General features: G+C 49.0%; 1 protein-coding gene across 4 annotated transcripts in view; it reads left to right on the top strand.

Annotated features, from left to right (window-relative positions):
- Positions 1-15,549, top strand: part of CTIF (cap binding complex dependent translation initiation factor) — a 143,050-nt gene that overhangs the window by 100,850 nt on the left and 26,651 nt on the right. For 3 of the 4 annotated variants that reach the window (XM_052776516.1, XM_052776519.1, XM_052776518.1), the window contains 2 exons: positions 1,369-1,810; positions 3,562-3,891. In XM_052776516.1, coding sequence (XP_052632476.1) covers positions 1,369-1,810; positions 3,562-3,891 — 772 coding nt within the window. The remainder of the gene's footprint in view (positions 1-1,368; positions 1,811-3,561; positions 3,892-15,549) is intronic. The other variant, XM_052776517.1, reaches the window with a different exon arrangement.

Genomic DNA, 15,549 nt, shown 5'->3' on the forward strand with positions numbered 1-15,549 from the left:
GTGCTATGCAAGGGGTTTAAAATAAACGCTGCTATTTATCTGAACGGAGGTGGGGGTTTGGGGTAAGGGATGAGACTGAGCAGGGGGATTGTAACAGCTACAAAACCAGCACAGATGCAGGCTGGTGTGGTCACTGCAGCGCTCACAGTTGTTTCCCAGTTTTGGGGGACGATGCTGGGGAGGTGTCCTGTGCGGGCTTCCAGCGCTGCTCCCAGCAGCCTTGTAAGGAGCCGAGCATTAAAGCATCCCACGTGCTCTCAGAGCCAATACTGAGTGTTAAAAAGGGAGGAAGCAGGCAGGGAGCTGCCGCCGTGCTTAGGGCTAACTCGGCACTGCCCCGGGAGAAGGCAGCCGATGCCAGAGCCATCTACATCTTAATTGCATCCTTGATGATAACATTCCGGCTCTGTCTTCTCCGCTTGGGACAGCCACACTGCAGCCCACGTGGAAATCTGTAAATGTCCGAGGCTGCCAAAGCATTTCTTCCATCTAACAATTGGTTTTTTTGGGATGTGCTATCTCGGCTACTGGTTACAGCCAGCACACAGGGACTTGCTCTCCCATTCTGAGCCATTGTAGTCTCTCGAACAAACCATTTGCGGGCAATTCCTCTTCTTTGTGGCTGTTGAATTTCCATGTTATCTATTTGGAGCTGTACATCCAGATGTACCTATCTGGAGGTAATGGTACTGGCTGCCCGTGCTGCCGGCGCCAAGCATGGCCCTCAGCTTCTTCATCCATGCGCGCGTCCTGTCCTGATGTAGCAATGATGAAGGACATGCATAAAGAAAGGCCAGACAAAGCCGTTTGGTGTGGGAACCTGTTTTACTCGGTAATTTGCTTTTTAGCTTTTTTTTTCCACTTAGAAGTTCCTGATACACTTAAAATGGTTCACTGCAAACCAATGCAGCAATATGCCATGTTGATACAGCAGAGGTGGCAGGCAAGAGGAGCAAGTGATGCTGTAGGCCGGGTGTATCAGGAGCTCCTTAGGTGTTCAGAAAAAAATCTCTCCTGATATTTCTTGCCTGCCTGACTTCCTGCTGCTCAGCTGGGACTAACCAGGTCTTCTCTGGTCTAGTGTGGAAGCAATGCAGAAACCTGGGAGAGATTTTCTTCAGAACCAAAGTCATGTTATCTAACTGTTCATGAAAACTTTCAGCTGAAATGTGCCTGTTACTGAAAGAGATTTAGAGGCATGAGTTGGTATGAGGTTGTGTTAGATACCAAGAAATTGGCTCCCCTTTTGTGGTAGGGAGACCCACAGAGCCCACCCACCAAGGGCCAGGCTGTTTGGCGGGACAGATGTGTTGACCAAACAGGACCATGCAGGAAAGGGTAAACTAACGACTTTCTTTGACTTTCCAGGCGACAGCAGAGACTTCCTGGTGGGAACAAGTCTCAGCAGCACACAGATCATCAGCAAGGTGGTACCAAACACAACAGGGACCACCAGAAACTCTACCAAGGAGGCCAGGCCCCTCATTCCTCAGGCAGGACGGGCCACCACGGCTACAGCCAGAACCGGAGATGGCACCACAACCAGAAGCACTCGCCCAACGACAAAGAAACGCACAGAAACGCCAAAGAGACTGAGAATTTGAAAATCGAGGACACCTCCGTCTGCACGGTGCATATTCCCGTGGAGACGCACCGGGGCCCGGAGGCTGTGGAGAAGCAGTCTCAGCAGTACATCCAGGAGTCGGAGACCAAGCGGAAAGACAGTATTCACGAGCGCATTGGGGAAAGACCCAAGATCAATTTGCTTCAGTCTTCCAAAGACAGGCTGCGGAGGAGACTAAAAGAAAAGGTACTATTTCTTAGGGAAACGTTGAGTTTCCCTTTTTCCAAGAGTCTGGCTGTTGGCCATTCTCCTTACGAAGGGTGGGTTGGGCTTAAGGGACCTTTCCATGAATGCACCCAACTTATCTTAATCTCCCAGTGTCAACACTTCTCTTGAAGTGTCTTCACACTTCTTCAGGAGGCCTTTTATTGACACAAAGCTAAGGCTCTTAGCTTGACTTCTTGGTTGAGGTTGCTACCAGCTTTACTTCTGCAAGACAGACTGGCAACTCTCCCCCTACACACACAAAGACCCTTGGGGAAGGCTGGTGCACATGTGAGCTGTTCCTTCCTTCGGTGCTCCTTCCCAGGTGGCTGATCCCAACTGAGTGCCTCCTGGTCTACAGAGCTCATCCGCTTTGCAAAGAGGTCTAAAAAAGGCAATTTGTCTCCACAACTACAGAGCTTTGACGTTGCAGTCAGCTACTTAAAAGTTGATATCCATTTATCTCAGCAATGAATTGAAATGCCCTTATCTTTCCCCCTTCCTTCTAACAACCCAACAATAACAAAACTATTCCATGCAAGTGACGGAGGAGAGATCCTTTTTGGAAATAATATTCAGCCTCAGATTTCTGAGGAATTTGGAGATGATATCTCCATTTGCCCTTGTGAAACTCTTATTCTTTCTCTTGAGATTCTTTTGTCAGACTGGAAAATGCATCCGTGGGGATATCTCCAATGAGATTTCCAAAATGCATAGCAAAAATAACCTGAACATATACAGTTCCATGGGAGTGCATGTTGAAAATGTATACCTTTGAATGCATGTGCATTTACTATTTATGTATGTGGCATGAGGGGGAGGAAGAGATTTTGTTAGTTATTTTTATGTTCTTTAAAGCAATGGGAGTATAGCAGAGACTTTCAGAGTATTCATTTTAATGCTCTCCCTGCTAATTTATAGTCTTACAAGAAACACATCACATAAGCACCCACTCTTGGTTGGGTGCTGTCAACACAACTGGCCTCCCGATGGGAGTTTTGGACAACTCCAACTGCTGGTTGGCGTTGGGGTTGCCTGAAAAATTGCTACAGGTTTGTATTGTGTAGCACATTTTAAGATTGAACTAGAGGAGGAGAATGGAGCAGACCAGAGCAAGCAGGATGCATGCCTTACACTGGGAGAGAGGGGCAAATGCATAATTAAATGTTGAAAAGAAGCAATAAATTCTATGGTAATGACATGAAGTGAAAAGTGTAACAGCCAAGAGATGGAAAAGTTAAGAGTTTTTCTAATGCTGGGATCATGTGACATCTTTGATCTCAATTTAGATTGTTAAATATATATTAAAAAGTAGATATTTTTGTAGGATTGTTATCTGAGCATTTTGCAAATATCAGTGCACTTTCAAAATAGAGGCAAAAAAATGTCCATTTTCACCGTGTTGCAGACACCCTCAGAAACCTGTCCAAGATGCTGAAGGTAGTCAGGGGTGGTCAGACCTTGGCATCCTCGCTCAGGACCCTCGAGCACACCTTCTCCCTGAGCTGAGGGGGAGGACACTGGGACTGAGTGCTGTGGGAAGTGGGGAAAGAGAACTTTTCTGGGACAGGACTCATTCACTTGTGGTTTTCAATGCTGAGATGAAATCATTGTGCCTCTAAAAGATGCTTTGATTTTTCTATGTCTGTTTATATGTCTCCCCAATCCCCTTCCCCCTTTGCTGTTTGTGGAAGGACAAGGGCTGATATGTCTGTTTTTTCCTTGTGTAACAGACGCCTTGTCTTTCCCTTTTCACGGACCAGGACGAAGTCACGGTGGAAACCACCAATCCTGAAAAGAACAAAATGGACAAATTAATTGAAATCCTCAACAGCATGAGGAACAACAGCAGCGACGTTGACTCCAAGCTCACCACCTTCATGGAGGAAGCCCAAAACTCTACCAACTCTGAGGAGATGCTGGGGGAAATAGTCAAAACCATCTACCAGAAAGCGGTGACGGACCGCAGCTTTGCTTCCACAGCAGCCAAGCTCTGTGACAAAATGGCCCTCTTCATGGTGGAAGGAACCAAATTCCGGAGTCTGCTCCTCAACATGTTGCAGGTAATGAGATAAAATTATGAGCTGTATGTGGAAATATGGTATCTGACACCAGGGCCCACCTGTGAAATGAGTGGGTTGCTTGTGGCAGCATCCCCATGGCTTGAAGAGAGGTGAACTTGGAGGTTCTTACAGTGGAGGGTCTTTGCCGCTCTTTTTGGCTGAAGTCCAGAGATATCAAGATAGGTCATGGTCCCTGAGTAGGCTGTTGGTTGCATCACCTGGCTGAAGGGCTCGCTTCTGGTTTCTGATTGCAACCCAGACTGAAATAATTTATGTATTTGCTAATTATTCTGTGTGACTTGTTTATTGGTATACGCAGTATTGGTTGATTGTTCTGCTCCAAAACCATCAGTGACAGCGAAGTTGGGAGGGGAGAAAAAAGCAGTGGCTCTGATAACTGGTCCGTGATAATGGTGGATGATGAGGAAACAGGACTGTCCTCACCTGCCCGCGGTCTGCTGGGGGGAGCGTGTTTTACTGTACCGACACCATCAAAGCAGGGGTTGCTTTCTGGGGAGGGTGTCACATGGATCTCCATCTTTCTGACTCTCTGGAGACAGGGCATGTAGAGTTCTAACCATGAATTTCCATCCTTAATTTAATATGTTTTTCCTTTTGGCCATTCCCTCACACACTGTCATCTGAGACATGTACAAAACTCTCGTTTTGTTTCTCTGTTCTCTGAACATGTTCGGTGCCCAACATTGCTCCAGTTTTTGACACATCTTGCTCTCCTTGCTCTTGTTGGAGATCATCCCTTGGATGCTGTGCCTGGCTGCCTGTACCTTGTGTGGGCTGAGTTGGCTTTTGGGCAACACGGGAAGCAGGGAAATAAAGAGCAAAATAAAATAATGAAAATCAATATTTAACATAACCTAAGATAATTCCGCAAAGTCACTGGTCCAGTTTTGCTTCTCTCATTGCTCTGGGGGTGTATCAAACCCCACACCTCTCCCTGCACCCACTCCTTCTCCGCACTCCCCTGGGAAGTCCTTGGGCACAATACATATCTGCCCATCATGTGTACCAGGCAGTGATTTTTTCCTGATTGATTTATTTCCAAAGCTATTATAAAGCAGGAGGAGATAAATTGCGGTCAACATCAGTCCCAGATTTAGCAGCAAAGGGCTGGAGGGGGCTCTAACCCATCTGAGCATCCCTCTCCTCCCATGCCAGGTCACGCTTGTTTCTTCCCTTGTTTGGCTGAGCAGAGAAATCCAGAATAAAGTCCAGCAGCGATGGCCAGGGAGCAGCATGGTGTTACCCAAAAATTGAGGATGATGGCAGTCCTTCTGGGTTAGGGAGGAATCTTCCAACTTGCTTTCTTCTCTTGCCCAGCATTTCCACCCCTACCAACAGACCCAGTAGACTGATTCATACTGCGGTGTCATGTGCAATAATAACTGGCTTCATATTCAGCTCTTCATAGCATGAATGTATGATAAATAATATATCTTAGATCTCCAGAGAGTCCCAAAGTGCTTCCCAGGAACATGTAGCCAGTCTCGGTGTGATGGGAGCACGACGTCCATTGTGGAAAGCTGGGAAGAAATTAAATGCAAAAACTGAGCAGGGTGTGCGGGTGACTGAGTTCATGTGCTGGAGCAGAAAATAAAAATATGCAAAAGTGATTTGCTGAGCCCCAAACTGCACATCTTTTAAAAATGTCTTGATGGGGCAAAAGGTGACAGATCACTACAGGTCAAAAGCAAAGTGGCATGTGAAATTAAATAATGTAACATTTCCTTTCTGATAGTAAAGGATTTTGACTTTCTCCAAGCACAGTTTCTTTTTCCAACCAAAATAATCGGATGCATTCACACAGATTCATTAAATACTTTGGTCAAGCCCTAAACTGGGAATTTTTGTGATGCGTTCAGGCTTGACAGCCCTGGCTGGAGACAGACCCAAGTATGAAGCACAAAAGACTCATCGCAGCTGCCTTGATGTGAAATAAGGGTGTTGATGGTATTGATATATGATATATTATCAATATCAATGTGGTATATTGGATAATATATTGATATTATGGAATAATATGGATATCATATTGATATAATATGGATACCATATTGATATATTGATATATCAATATGATATATTGATATATGGTTGATGATATAACATTATCCAGCTCCAGTCCTGGCCCCTCCACCATCAAGTATTTTCCATCAGCCATTTCTAGATAATTTAGAATTAATTAAAAAAACCCAACAACTTTAATAAAACACTTGCTCCAGAGCTGGATTTATGTCTCTCTAGCACCTTTCAGACTAATCTGATCCCCGGACGTAAAGAGCTCGGCTCGCCGGGCACCGGCGAGCTGGGGAATTACTCTGCTGGGGTGTGATAAATCGGGATCAACGTGATCCCCCCCCTCCAGCGCTGCTGGCGCCTGGGGCCGGATCGCTCGCCCCCCCATCTGCTCCCAGCAGATGCTTCTGTTTTGTAGGGGCTTGTTTGTCCCTTTCTCTCGGGACTGTGATGGCAACAGCTCAGCCCCACCAGAGGATCTCATAAATTAATGCATTAACCCATTGAGCCACCCTACCAGCATCCCCGTACCTATAGACAGCATCCCTATACCCTGCCGGACCCTAAAACAAGCAGCAAGGGGTTTTCCTGCAGAGCAGGTAATAAACTGTCTTTTTAACCTGGCTCTTCTTATATTTTCAGCTGTTGACAAGGTGCTCGCGCTCGGGGGCTGCACATGTTCGCAGCTTATCTCGGGGGACTTGTTTTGATCCCAAAACAGATGCCAGCACCGCAGCACAGGAATGCTGTCATGTCATCCCCCTCCCTGCCAGCAGCTCCTCTACAGAGCATCCCCCGGCCGGCGTTGCACCATTTCAGGCTCTAAGGGGATCTATCGGGAAAACTCTGGTTTGAATTTATCCCTCACTCTGTGTTTTGGTCCCAAATCTTGGCTGAGTCATGAATTCGGGTGCTGCGAACCTTTCGGGATGCTGAAGGGAGACGCGGAAAGGGGAGTCGTGGGGTGGGCGGCTGGTCGAGCATGGGGAGGCTCAGCACTCAGCGGGGGGGTTTGATTTTATGCTCATTGAGTTTGGTTCAAGGAGTGATTTTGGGCTTCATGAGCCCTTGGGATAGACCTGGCCAAACTGGTCCCAGGGAGCTTGGGTTGATGGAGGCATGCAAGCACATCTTGGTGGACACTTGCATGGTTTCTTCACCCCTCTAGAAATGCCTTCTTAATTAATAAATTGAAAGTAAGTCTCCTGCGAGAGGTTTTTGCTTGTCATAGTTTCACTCACTGGCACATCCAGGCTGTGGTGCTTTTTTTTTTTTTTTTTGTTCGGTGGGGGGGTTCTTAAGCAATGTGCCACAAACCCTTCGTATGTAACATAAGTTGGAGTATTCCTCTGTTGAAATGGCCGTGCTCTTTATAGCAGAGCTGTGTCTGCATCTGAGCTATGCAGAGCCAAGTGTATTATTAGAGTGGACATCACTGGGGCTGTAATTGTACACTGCTTCCCTTAGCAACCGCGGCCAACAACACATCAAACAGAAGGCTGATACCTTCTTTTAATAAAAAAAAAAAAAGCACCACGAAATGCACATCTCGACACAGAGCAGCAGAGCCCGCTGCAGAGCGCACGCCGGCACGCAGCCAGAGCCAGCGCCTGGTACATCCCTGCGGTTGGAAATGCCTTGGTGCCAGTGGAGAAGGGCTATTTCTGTTGCACACCCTGTTGCATACCCTACAGCATACCGTATTGCATACCCTGTTGGATACTCTACGGCATACTCTAATGCATACCCTAACGTATACCAAATTGCATACTCTAATGCATTCTGTATTGCATGCCCTATTGCATACCCTAATGCATACCCTATGGTATACCCTATAGCATATCCTAATGCCCTATTGCACATCCTACTTCATACCCTATGGCGTACCCATGCAGGGTTTCTTCATCATCTTAGTTTAATCTCTCAATGCCCCAGGAATGGCCCTTCCTTGGTTCGGTGCTGTGCTTTGCTCTGTTTCTTGTAGAAACTTGAGTCGAATCCCATGGCTTTTGGCAGAGTTTGCACTTGGGTTTTGGTGGACTCGGCTGGGTTTGAGATGGTCGGTGTGACCACTTCTGGAGGGGCTCAACCAAGAAGGTGGCCAAAAATCTGTTGTCAGCCCAGGTGGAGGATGGAAGAGGAAAATTTATATTGGATCCCTTCTTGGGTTGTAAATGTTGTGACATTAGGTACTGGAGAATCAATCGGGGTGCAAAGGAAAGTGTTTACCATGCTGAGCATGAGGATTTGGGAAGAATGAGCTGAAATCCCTCCTTTCCTTTATTTGAGCAAACAACTTAACCTCCCAGTGATAGCAGCGCTTTCTGCCTCGTAGGGATTCTGAGAATGAAGACACCGAGGACTGTAACTCAAGTGGATATTGCGGGAATTGGGACATGGAAGTAATACACATGCTGAAAGGCAGATTTTTTTGCCCCTTAACATGATTAAGCTCTGGGTCTTCGGTGGGGAACAGTTTATGGGTTGACAGAGGTGGAGGCAGGAGGATCCAAGCACAGCTGGAGAGCATCTGACCTGTACGTCAAGTCCCGCATTGACTTCAAAACCCATCGGCCCTGTTTCCATGGCTGTTTTTAATTTAATTTAATTACAGATGGTCCAATTGGTGCACAGAAAACACAGTGGTACCACTTACCTCAGAAAAGATATTGCCTAGGAGACATCAGAGAGGTTGCTTCACTGAAAGGTAGGGGGAAAAAAGGTCCCAAGGTGCCTGGAGCAAACCCTAAAGCCATCAAGGTGTGCATCTCGAGTGCCGCAGCGGTGAGGATTTGCGCGCTCAGCTCTGTGGAGCAGCAGCAGTACATCCATCTTTTTGATCTGTGCATGAGCCCGACATCGCTGCCTTTGGTTTCTCTTCCCGAAGAGTTTGATGAGCTCTTCCCGTGGTGAGGTGGTGATTCAATGGGGAAAGCCTCCTCGGCTTGAGCTGCTCCCAACAGCTCTTCTGGGGGGATGAGGGACATCTCGGTGGTGAACCTCAGAGTTGATGTGCGCGTGGGCTCTGCCAGCCCCACAGGAGCCCAGCACAGGCAGAGAAATAGCAAATGATGCTGCCCTTGTTTAAACACCTTCATTTATGGGTTTGCAGAAACTTGCAGAGCTTAGAAACCTTCTTCCGTACATTTCTGCACCGATGTTGACAACGCTGTCCTGGTTTTGTAAACCGTGGTGGGACTCGCCAGCGAAAGCTGCCTGCTAAATGCAGCTTTGCAGATGGGATTTATTTTCTATATGCCCAGGGAATTCAAAGGCAATTCTAAATCCATGCACGCACATATATACGTAGTATATATACGGGCTTGAAGGGGGACGGGGAGCACAGCCCCATGGGTGGCTCCCAGGAGCATCCCCAACTGCCTGTATCCTCTGGATCTCAAGCATGAGAAAAGGAAGAGCGGGAAGAAGACGCGTTCCCTCTCCTTTGCCCCCAGTTGTGTCTCTGAAGATGCTCTGTAATTCTGTAACAGAGTATTTATTAGTTTAGTTTAATTATTATTTATTATTTTATTGATTATTATTTTATTAATTTTATTTATTTTATTCTTTTATTATCATTTTTATTATTATTTTGCATAGTCATCCGGGGCCAAACGTAACCCGTGCAACTGTCGGCAGCCGGCAGGAGAGGGAGCCAGGGGAGCGGACTGGCACCCTGCCCACGCCGGCAGGTGAAGGGCAGAGCCGGGCATCAATTAGAGCTGGCCCTGCCGTTGCCCATGAGTCTGGCCAAGCCATCGCCGTCTGCCCGTAGTAATAAAGCTCGCTCGGCTTTGCCGTTGAGGTTACGGGAGCTGCTGGCAGACAGGTCCCATGCGGGTCTGTGAGTTATTGGAGAGCCCCGGATTAAATATCAAGCCACGTGCTTTAAACTTGCCGCTTTTCCCAAGCGGAGCGGTGGCTGTAGGAGCCGTCCGGCTCCTTCGCAGCTTTTCCATGACGCGGGAACGTGGCGGGGGCGAGGCAGTGCTGGACATCACCTCCTTGGAGGCTGATGGTGAGATGAGGGGGGGGTTTAAGGGAGTGCAAAAAGGGGTTTATCCCAAGATCTGGGGGTTTAATGGAGTGCACAAAAAAGGCAACAATTTCCCACTGATAGGAAGGAGGGGATGGGGACAGGAGCTGTGCTCTGCAAGCATTAGGAGCCCTCCAAGCTGGGAATAGCTGAGCCAGACTCCAAATTAAATCGGCTGTGGGGTTGCACTGCACATCAGTCCTCAGCCCGAGCCCAGGGGTGGGTTTGGGGGGCTCACAGCCCCTCGAAGAGTTGAGTTGGAGCTGGAGGTGGCCACAGGGCCACCGACATACCAGTGGGCATCACAGGGGATGCCAAGGGGGCCGTCCCCACTGCCCCGCGGGTAGCTGGGGGCTGGAGTCCATCCGACGCGGCCACGCTGGTGGCTTCGCACAGAGAAGGTGTTTAGTTTTGAGTAGCAGGGCGTTGTGCAGTTGCGAGATTGATGGGAAGCAGGACTAAGCTGCAAAAAAACCTCAACCCTTAGAGTTTAAAGAATGGCAGATTTGGCTTGTATTCAAAGTGCTGGCAAGATTTTATATTGCAACGCTCAGATGCGTCGTGAAAACGTATTTTCTACGTAAATAAGTTGTGTGTGGTTTCTCCTGGCTCCTTTTCACCCTGGAGGGGCCGAGGCTGCAAGGCCATGGTGGGGTCCAGCCCCTGCTCCAGCACCTGGTGTGACCTCAGGGTCGGTACTTTGTGTCCCATCATCTCCGCTGGCCATTAGATGCCCTATCTGGGCATCTTCCAGTGGTGGTGGGACTCAGCGGAGGTTCCTCTCGGTCCTGCAGGCTGGCGGTGAGCAATGTCAGGAGCATCCCTGGCTGAGCTGCTGCCTGCTCCTGCTGCCTGCTAAAACCACAGCCGAGTTCAGACCAGGGGGCTTTGGGTGGTGGGATCCATGCACACCCTGTGCGTGGGCTGCAACGCGGAGCAGAGGCTCTGCCGGGCTCTAGGTGGAGACTGCACACTGCGCAGCCTGCCTGCAGCCTGCCTGCAGCTCTGGGCCAGATCCAGGCAGCGGGCTACCCGTGGGGTGGGCTTCGAGCTGCTCCCAGCCATTGCTGGTGGGTGAGGATGCTCGGGGCAGTGCAGGGTCCCCCTGGGGCTTTGGTAGGAGAGGCAGCAAAAAAAAAAAAAAAAAAAAAAAAAAAAGCCTCAAAATCCATTTATCCATTGACTGAGAGGTGAGGAAATGCCTGAGGACCCCCTCCACCCGCTACACTGGAGGCAGTGGGGGCACTTCAGAGTTCAGATCCCCTCAGACCAGGCTGGACTGGCATCAGCTCCGGCTGTCCCGTTTTCTCCTGAAAGGCTCAAATCCAACCCTGGGATGCAGGAGCACGTTCCTGCCAGCCCAGGGACTCAGCCGGCCTAAGGCACCCTCCTGCCAGACCATCTGCTCCTGCCTGCTCCGACATAAATCCGGCTCAGGCTGCTGCAGCCGCCCCGGGGGTGAGGATTTCGGGATGCTGCGGGGTCGGAAGATCCCTGCTGCCAGTACCAGCAGCCGCCCTGCCATCCCCAGCCCTGCTTTTAGCTGGTTCCCTTCACCTCGCCTGCGGACGGGATTTTCAGAGGCTCGTTGGGACCCTGCGATGCATCGCCCTGCCTGGGACCCATCCTGCAAACCCCCACATCCCCCCAGTTACTTTGCTAGGGGTTGAAGCATCCTTCTGGCAGAGGAGTATGCTGGAGAAGCAGGTGCCGGGAACATCACCTCCCGAGCCAAGGCCAGAGCAGACGGAGGCACCAGCATCAGCCCAGACCTGGGGTTTGGGTAGAAGGATGTTGGAGAGGGCAGCACCTCTTTTTCTTTCCTGGGAAGGGGGGAAAATGGGATAGCTTGTACTTCGCTCATCCCTGGCATTGCTCGGCCACGGGCGCACGAGATACGGGGAATGCTCTTGTGCTCACCAGCAGGAAATCTCTTTTTTTTAAGGATTTCTAGCTGAACCGCAAGAATTTGTACCAGATTTCGTTTCCAACCAAGTGGGCTTGACGGACGTGCTCAAGCACAGGCTGCCCCAAGCAGATTTTGGCTGGTCTTTACAGCTGGTGTGCTGCAGCGGCACCCCGGAGGGATGGTCCCGTGGGACCTGCAGCGTGGGTGTCACAGCACGGGCACCCTCAGCATCCCTCGGCCAGGCTTAGTCTCAGTTTTTTCAATGCTGGATGTTTTTGTGTGTACCTACCTGTCAAAATCTGGATTTGGAGAATCAGTGCTGCTGTGGAGTCCACATCCCCTTTACCTCCCCCGTGGGTATCATTTTGCACAGTCTCATCTTTTCCCACTGCTGACATTTAAACAAGCAAATGCAAAATGATGGTGTGAAGTGGCTTTGGTGGGACGAGTCCCGGGAGCAGAGTCATCAGAGGATAAGCAGTGGGTGAGGAATGAGACACATGAGAATTGTTTCAGGTCCCCGTCCCACGCCTGGCCGGGGCTGATACCGGTGCGAAACACAGCATCCAAGTCTTGAGGACAGGAGCAAATGACGCGTGGCTGGATGATGCCACCCCATCGTGGCATGTCCTCTCATCTCATCAGCAGTGCTACCACCCATGGGGTCCCCCCCATGTTCTCCCCCCTCACCGAGCATCCAAAACCAATGCTTTCTTTTCCCCTCCCAGTGATAAATTCCTCCACTTTCTTCACTTTCTTTTCTTTTTTTTTTTAATTGCTCTACGTGTTTTTTTTTTTTAATAAGAGGGGCTAGGAGGAGCATCTCTGGCAGCACTGGGAACTGAAACCCAGCAATATCGCCTCCAGTCCAGGAGCAGCAGGAACTGAAAGCAAAGACAGCGAGAGCAAAGTGTGCGCCAGCTAAGGAAATGGTGTCAGGCTGGAAAAACAGTACCCTTCCATTTCTGCTTCATTAATAAGAGTAAGGTGTGTTTCCTTGCATCTCTTTAATATTCCAGCCCATGCCATCCGGTGGTTCTTACACAGTTATGCTCACAGTCAGCTGCTCTGCCAATATGATGCAAAATATGCCATGGTAATCATGAGCATCCCTTTAGAGACAGAAAGTTTGGAGGGATCAAGGGGTTTTGCGGGTTAATGTTGTTTTCTGCAGCTCTTTTCTGTAATCTCAGCTTTTCTGGCACAGATGAGCAGCTTCAGAGGCATTGTAGGGTGCTCTATACCTGCATGCTTCAGGGGATGAGCAGAAAAGATTAATGTAGCCTTTACATCCATTTAAAAAAAAATAGCCAAATACAACATTTGCTATAGCAGAAGCTCCCTGGCTTCATAGGATTTGTAAATATTAGCCCCGAGAAAGATTTTTCTGAGCTCTTTTGTGTAAATAACATTTTTTAGCAGAGTGATACTTCACTTCCAGGTCCTGGCTTTCAGTGGTCACTTGTCCCCCATCCCAGGGAGCCCAGAGCTGCATTTCCAGCAGGGAGCTCCAGCACCAGTACCCAATGCCCATCGGATGCTTGGCCACGGCGGTGGGAGAGACGGGGTGAAAAGCAGGCGGAGGAGATAAGAGGATTGTCAGCCCGTTTGCTTTCCAGCATGTTTGCTCAGCGACGTTGAGTGCTGGGCCAGAGCCACCACCTCCCTGCAGACTAAACAGTTGCAATGTTTTCTCCCATGACCGAAAGAATTTAGAAAAGGGTCCCGGTATGAAACTTTACACGAACTCTGGGTGCCACGAATATCTCTGGCTTGGAGTCTGTTAACTCCTCTGGTTCCCTCCTCGCCTGTGCAGTTCAATCTCTGGGCAGATAAAGGGAAAACCCACCCCATGATGAATCTGGCCGGCTGCCTGCAGGAACCCCCTGTGCTCTCCCACCCGCCACGTTTTCACACATCCTTCTTTTTTTTTTTTACTTTCTTTTAAAGGAGGTCTGGCTGGGACCGGCAGTGACATTTTGCTGTGTGATTGTGTCTGGGTTCATGGGATAACAGGGCTTTAAAGTGGTGATAAACTGCTGTTATCCAGCTGAGCTGACACCCTGGCACGTGTTTGGGAATCCAGAAAAGTGCTAGATAGGAAAGGCGGCAATAAAAATTAAGTAACAAGGAAGACAACTCTGTCACCTGGGTACCGCTGGAGGAGGTGCTGGCAAACATCCTCCAGTGAAGCAACCGGAGCTCCCAGAGCATTCTGCTCTCTTTTCCAGAGTATTTCTGATCTGTGCATTATCCCACTTGAAAATTATTTGGAGAAATAGTCCTGTGATAACATGGTATAAGCCTTGCTAACTCAGTGGAGAGGTGAATGTGTACTGGTGGAAATGAGATTTGCTCCAGTTCAGCGGTAAGCTCTGCTGACCAGCGGGACATGGTGTCTTCCCAGGACACGGCCAAATCTCCATTTTGATATTTTCCCCTCCATGAGAGAAAAGAAGAAGGAGGTAACAGGAGACCAGGGGATTTCCTTTGGGCTGTCTCTTCTCCTCACTCTGCTTTCTCTGCACTCAGAGGGTCATTAAAGAAGATTTTTACATCAGGACAAAATGGTGTTTGCTGTTTGTGGTGTGCAGACCATGCTACTTCACCCTCCTGGTCATCTCAGAGCTTCCACTGAGACAGTGCTCCGAGATCTGTAGCAACTGCTAGGTTAACAGCAATGCTTTTCTGTTTGCCCATCCATCAGTATGTCCCCACCTGCGTGCTTTAAACCTCAACTAAATCAATAATTAACTACTTAACACTTCTGCAGCCCCCAAGGACCTCAGAGACATCGCTGGCTCAAGCCGTGAGACACCCACGTTGGGTGGGTGGTTGCTGTTGATCCCAGTTTTGGAGCCAGATGGAGAGGTCATGGTGAGACCAGGGGGCAGGAGGTTCAAGTGACCACCTGCTTGGTCACCTCAGGGTGTTTGGAGACATGGGAAGTACCCACAGCTCCTGTTGGCTCTGGTTATCAGCTGCCTTGGTTACCCAAACCTGAGGAATTTAAAATTCATGGATGTTCCTAATCCTGGGAGTTTGCTCAGCATCTCCTTTAGAAGAACCAGGAGTTTTCTGACCTTACTTTCCCCTTCCTGACCAAATCCTTTTGAGAGGAATAAGCACTATTTGTGTCTGTTCAATGGCTGCAGGATCTTTGGTGAGTTGTTCTTGTAGAATTGGCCGGTGGCATTTAATGCAAGTCATCTTGCATTATATCATCTGGTGGTCGGCTGATGGCTCGTAGGTGCCCACGGGGTGGTGGTCACAGTCCTGGTAACCTAGACCTTCACCATGTGATGTATTTTGGAGACCTCTGTGATAAGAAACATTCACAGAGCTGTGGCCATCATGAAACCAGGTCCACCCTGAAGGCCACCGGTAGGATTTGCTGCTCTTCCCAAAGTGGCCAAAACACCCCGAGAAGAAGCTGGTGCATGTTCATCTGGTGCAGATCCAGCTTGGAGGAAACAGAGTGATGAAAATCTGTGGGAGTGAAATGCCTCATGGCTGGGTGAAGCCAGGACCTTTGCGAGGCTGGGCACAGAGTGTCATCTGTAATTTAAAGGCTTTATCTGCTTTAAATGTCAATAGCTCCTTTGTTGGAGTAATAATAATTGCCGTGATTTGCATGTCTCAGTCACACACCCCAAAGCACTTTGCAGAGGAAGATGAG

The sequence above is a fragment of the Harpia harpyja genome, chromosome Z (assembly GCF_026419915.1).
Source record: "Harpia harpyja isolate bHarHar1 chromosome Z, bHarHar1 primary haplotype, whole genome shotgun sequence".
NCBI lineage: Eukaryota > Metazoa > Chordata > Aves > Accipitriformes > Accipitridae > Harpia > Harpia harpyja.